The sequence below is a fragment of the Mustelus asterias genome, chromosome 25, assembly GCF_964213995.1.
Source record: "Mustelus asterias chromosome 25, sMusAst1.hap1.1, whole genome shotgun sequence".
Classification (NCBI taxonomy): Eukaryota; Metazoa; Chordata; class Chondrichthyes; order Carcharhiniformes; family Triakidae; genus Mustelus; species Mustelus asterias.
This window is the reverse complement of record NC_135825.1, coordinates 5,753,852-5,759,851: the sequence shown is the minus strand read 5'-3', so window position 1 is coordinate 5,759,851 and position 6,000 is coordinate 5,753,852. Positions and strand designations below refer to the sequence as shown.

At 45.9% G+C, this 6,000-nt stretch overlaps 1 protein-coding gene across 3 annotated transcripts in view; it reads left to right on the top strand.

The window, feature by feature from the left end:
* Positions 1–1,321: 1,321 nt before the first annotated feature.
* Positions 1,322–6,000, top strand: part of kcnd3 (potassium voltage-gated channel, Shal-related subfamily, member 3) — a 369,716-nt gene continuing 365,037 nt past the window's right edge. For all 3 annotated transcript variants that reach the window (XM_078242019.1, XM_078242018.1, XM_078242017.1), the window contains exon 1: positions 1,322–2,433. In XM_078242019.1, coding sequence (XP_078098145.1) covers positions 1,322–2,433 — 1,112 coding nt within the window. The remainder of the gene's footprint in view (positions 2,434–6,000) is intronic.

Genomic DNA, 6,000 nt, shown 5'->3' with positions numbered 1-6,000 from the left:
GACTGGATCCTCACCTCCACCCCCCCCCCCCCCTCCCCCTAACTGCATCCCTGTCGGGCTGAGTGAGGTACTCAGCCTCAGAGGCACCGTCAGAGCACTGCCCATCATCGCACCCCAGACATACCATCACAAACCCTGACCCGCCTATCACATCCGTACCACTTAAAGTAGAGAATGACAGAGAGCGAGAGAGGGAGCGAGAGAGGGAGGGAAAGAGAGAGAGAGAGGGAGGGAGGGAGCGAAGGCAATAAGACAAACATTTGGAAATACTGAGAATAAAACGTAAAGCTGTTACCTTAACCCGCGAGGAAAGTGAAAAGAGAGAGAGAGAGAGAGGAAATCCGTGACAAGCAAACGCAAGAAGACGATGTGAAGGCGGCGTGGCGGATATCTGACTTCTTCAGCCCCTCTGTGTGTCTGCATCTTCACCTGCCCCCACCTCGCTACTTACTGCGGGGTCTACCTTCCTCTGTGAGAGGGCTCTTATCTGTGTTAGCATCCCTCGGGCAGAACCAGGACTTGTCCTTGTAAGGGAGACCCTCCCTCCCATCTCCAAGGTAAGCCGCTCTCTTCAATGTCTTCAATGTCAAGAGGAAAGCTCCCCTCTTCGTTCCAAAGTTTCCCACTTTCTCCCTTCTCAGTGATTCTGTTGCCGCCTGAACCCTGTCTCCCTGTGTGTGTGTGTATGTGTGTGTGTGTTTGGTTAGAAAATGAGGTGTCGCTTGTATCATTTCTACTCTTTTTCCTACTCTTTCATTCAATGAAATTCCCTATTACCCCAGGCTCTTTTTATTGGGAAGATCCCTGATCGTTTCTCTATTAAGAAAGCTGTATCTGATCTTCCCAGTCCTGTCTCAGACACCCCATCCAGATGATCCACGTGCTTCCAGTATCCTTCTGCAGAGAGAGGGAGCAGACACCGGGAAATTATCAACAGCACCCCAGCTATCTAGAGAACAGATCTGGCATTTAACAGACCCTAAGAGTGAGTCAGAAGGTGGTTAAGAGTAACTAACATAATTAATTGGAAACCAGTTTGGCACGGGAGAGTCTCTGATCTTTCCGGGTCGTGTTATTAATATATTTACAGTTCTGTATGCATTGTAGAATCATTGCTTGAGTAACAGGACTTGGAGTTATTTATTGCCCCATCTCATAACTTTTATGCTAGAATGTTGATAGACAATGTATAGTGGTGAGAACTGATCTTGAGATGGAAATGAGTGTCTGTCTTCACTTCTAGATGTTGCCGAGTGGCCAGAGAAGGTGGTTTTCGCTCTGAAGCCTCCACAACCCCTCCGCGGGCCAGCTTGGAGAGGCCATGGCGGCTGGAGTGGCGGCCTGGCTGCCCTTTGCCCGGGCTGCGGCCATTGGATGGATGCCAGTGGCCAACTGCCCCATGCCCCTCGCCCCCGGCGACAAGCACAAGAAACAGGACGAGCTCATTATCCTCAACGTGAGCGGCAGGCGTTTCCAGACATGGAAGAACACCCTGGAGAGGTTCCCGGACACTCTGCTGGGTAGCACCGAGAAAGAATTCTTCTTCCACGAGGAGAGCAAGGAATATTTCTTCGACCGGGATCCTGACCTCTTTAGGAACGTGTTGAATTTTTACAGGACCGGCAAGCTGCACTATCCGCGGCACGAGTGCATCTCTGCTTATGATGAAGAGCTAGCTTTCTTTGGCATCATTCCTGAGATTATTGGAGATTGCTGCTACGAAGAGTACAAGGACAGGAAGAGGGAAAATGCCGAGAGGTTGATGGATGACAGTGACTCTGAGAACAAGGCAGAAGGCAACTTGCCTTCGCGTACCTGCCGCCAAACCATGTGGAGGGCATTTGAGAACCCTCACACCAGCACCTTAGCTTTAGTCTTCTATTATGTCACTGGCTTCTTCATTGCAGTCTCGGTCATCACCAATGTGGTAGAGACGGTGCCCTGTGGCATTGGGCCCGGAGATGTCAAAGACCTGCCCTGTGGGGAGAGATATGTGGTGGCTTTCTTTTGTTTAGATACTGCCTGTGTCATGATCTTCACGGTTGAATATCTCCTCCGACTCTTTGCAGCCCCCAGCCGCTACAGGTTCATGAGAAGTGTGATGAGCATCATTGATGTGGTGGCTATCATGCCTTATTACATTGGCTTGGTGATGACCAACAACGAGGACGTGAGTGGAGCCTTCGTGACTCTCCGCGTCTTTCGAGTTTTCCGGATTTTCAAGTTTTCTCGCCACTCCCAAGGGTTGAGAATCCTGGGTTACACCCTGAAGAGCTGTGCCTCCGAACTTGGATTTCTCCTGTTCTCTCTCACCATGGCCATCATCATCTTTGCCACTGTGATGTTCTATGCCGAGAAGGGGTCGACCCACAGCAAGTTTACCAGCATTCCCGCCTCTTTCTGGTACACCATCGTCACCATGACAACTCTGGGGTAAGTCTCAAGGTTTCCCCCCTCCTTCTCTGGTGTGCTAAAAATAAGTGCAAACTCTACTTAACTCCGCATGGGACCATTAGCTTGGCCTGGACTGTACAGTAGGGACATCAGTGATAGAAAATTATTTGGATTTTCAGAAGACGCTGAAGTTAGTCGGCTTTCGAAATAATCTTTAATTAATAGAAGATAAAAGCGCCTTTTTATTTAGTAACATAGGGGCAAAGCGTTGAATGTAAGAAAGGATTAATTAGATATCGCTGCAGCTCCAGATTATACATGGCACGACTTGATGAGCAGTCTGGACATTTGTAATTACATTCTCCGAATTAACACTGTTTAATCTCCCTTTCTGAGGAGTACCAAGCAATGCCAACACTTGCTGCATCTCAGCCTGAGACAAGAAAGGCAGGGCCAGATATTAATCAGAGTGGGGGAATCAGAAAAGTTTATTTGACAAGGAGAACCGCGCAATCCATTGAGTGAGAAATGACACGTAGGCTCCTAAGATCCTGAACTGCGCTTAACTCCCTCTTAGATACTAGGCACTTTCCTTAGTTACTGCACGCTCCCACTACACGGCAAGGCGTTAAAAGCCTTCCCCGGAGAGTTTTATTTATTTTAGCACCAACTGTTGGATGTCATTTATACGAGAAGGAATATGGGGAAAGCATCCTATGATTTCTGCTCCCCATAAATCGGTCTGCACAGTGCATTAAGGCGATAGATTTTCTCCCAGTGAAGGAGTGAATTGGTTTGAGAAAAAAAACCCACCAGGCTGTCTATATAATCTGACAGATGTTCCAACGATATACAATATGACACGCACAAATAAAAGTGTTTTCTCAGAGTTCCCGGGCTAATGTCCTTGAAGTTTATTTGTAGGAGTGCAAAGACTTATGACAACGGTAATAAAGTTTTTACAAGAGGATTTGGTAACAGGTGCTGAATGCTGATGAAAGTCCCTGTCCATGGTGCTGAACCTGGGTCCTTTCCTTTCCAGCGTTCAGCTGTGGTGCTGTTGAGCTTTTCCTGTGGTTCCAGACGCTTCATGCTGTCATTCTCCCAGTCGTCAATCTCTTCTTTATCCTCATGTCGTTCTTCCATCACACTGTTACCCTAGACTCAGTGGGGAGTCCTTTGTCTTCTCAGTGAAGAGGGTGGTTAGGTGATTAACCTCCCACTCCAGAGATTGCGTCACATCATTCCGGCTGACACTTCCAATGCCAATGTTGAGGGAGTGCCGCACTGTCTGAGATGCCCTCTTTGGATAAGGTCTCAAACCAAGTCCCACATGGGTGGTCATCAAAATGGTGCTATTCTGATGCAGAGCACTCTGGCCAATATTTATTCCTCAGCAAACACAGTAAACTAGCTGGTAGTTATTTGCTGGTTACTTGTGGGAGTTTTCTGTCTGAAAATTGGCAGCTGCACTTTCTACGTCATACCTGTGACTACTCTTCAAAATGCACTTCATTGGCTGGGAAATGTTTTCGGACCTCCTCAGGTCACGAAAGGCGCTATTGAAATGGACGCCCTTTCTTACTTTGGCTTTCTTGGTGCCACAGCTGATCTGAGCAATGTAGATTATGGAATCATGGAATCAATGGCATGGAGACAGGCCCTTCAGCCCAAACTGGTCCATGCCGACCAGAAAGTCCATCTAAGCTATCCCCATTTGCCTGCATTTGGCCCATATCCCTCTAAACCTTTCCTATCCATGTATCTGTCCAAATGCCTTTTAAATGTTGTTGATGTCCCTGCCTCAACCACTCCCTCCAGCAGCTCATTCCACACACGTCCCACCCTCTGTGTAAAACATTTGCTCCTCAGGTTCCCATTAATTCTTTCCCCCCCCCTTAACTTAAAACCTGTGCCCTCTGGATAACAAATGTTAAATAAAATCACATCGCTGGCAAGGACAGAGTTCTTTTTGATGGGGCTACCTTTACAGCATGCTACAAAAACAGAAAATGCTGGAAAATCTCAGCGTCTGTGGAGAGAGAATAGAGCCAATGTTTTGAGTCTGGATGACCCTTCATCAGAGCTCAGTATGCTAGTTTGGAGCTAGTCTCCTGCTTGTAGTTAAGATTATGACATTATAATTCACATTATGTCAGTTTATGATAATATCATTGCATTTTTATTTAGAAATTTACAAGAATACAACAATTAAAGTATTTGCATCAATTTTTAAAAGCAGCAGAACTCTTATTCCTATTGTAATTCAGGGTCCCTTTCATTCTTTTAGTACTAGGACTTCCTTGGATAGAATAATCTATCTTTATTTGTTTATTAGTCACAAGCAGGCTTACATTAACACTGCAACTAAGTTACTGTGAAAATCCCCTAGTCGCCACACGCCGGCGCCTGTTCGGGTACACTGAGGGAGAATTTAGCATGGCCAATGCAGGTCTTTCCGACTGTGGGAGGAAACCGGAGCACCCGGAGGAAACCCATGCCGACACGGGGGAGAATGTGCAGACTCTGCACAGACAGTGACCCAAACCGGGAATTGAACCCCCCGGGTCCCTGGTGCTGGGAGGCAGCAGTGCTCACCACTGTGCCACCGTGCCACCATTATCCAAAGCCACCAGCACCATTATACTTTGAGAACTCAAATCTTTCTAAAATCTGAAACAGCATTTGATTTGGAGATTATACTCACATTTAAACATATCCATTCTTTAAGATAACATCATTTTTGCTTCAATAGAACAATTTTACATGTCATTTTCTTAGTACCTCTAGGACAAGGTCTAGGACCAGACACATATTTTTAGAAACATGCCATTAAGCCAGAGCAACCTATTTATTTTTGAAATATTCATCAAGCTTTGTGTTTTATCACTATAATCTCCAATCCCTTCTCTCCCCATAAATAGACTTGATTATCTTCCCAACTCATTTACAATCCCTGTTTCAACATCCTTCCCTGATAACTTATACCAATACTATACCACATATTACACAAAAAAAGTCTCACGTGAAATCCCTGCCTGCTTCTATCCTATTTTTAGTTTTGTTCCCCCTAGTATTTGAAGCCTTCACCATGCTGAATAATTTCCTTGCATCAGGTAACAAATCCAACTTTGCTGTTGTTGCAGATAAAGGACAGAATTCAAAGTTTTTAAAAATGGAAATAATGAGGCTCCAGTACACTGCGCTAAAATGCATTGTCTTGTGGTCCAGCAGAATTTTCTTTTGCAATATGTCCTTTGTCTTCTAAACTCCCAGACCACAGACCAACCCCTCAACTAATAGGTTGCAGAGACAGTCTGCTGTCTGACATTTCCTAATTCCCTTCTTGTCCTAACCCTTCGTGATTTAGAGAAAATGCAAACAGATGGCTTGTTCGCTTCACTCTCTGTTCCTTTCAGGCTCTCTCTTTCTCTGTCTCTGTCTGTCTCGCTCTCTCTCTTTTTCTCTCTCTCTTCCTCTCATGCTCTCTCTTTCTCTGTCTCTCTCCCTCTCTCTTCCTCTCATTCTCTCTCTTTCTCTGCCTCTCTCTCTTTCTTTCTCTCTCTCTTTCTTTCTCTCTCTCTCTCTTCCTCTCATGCTCTCTCT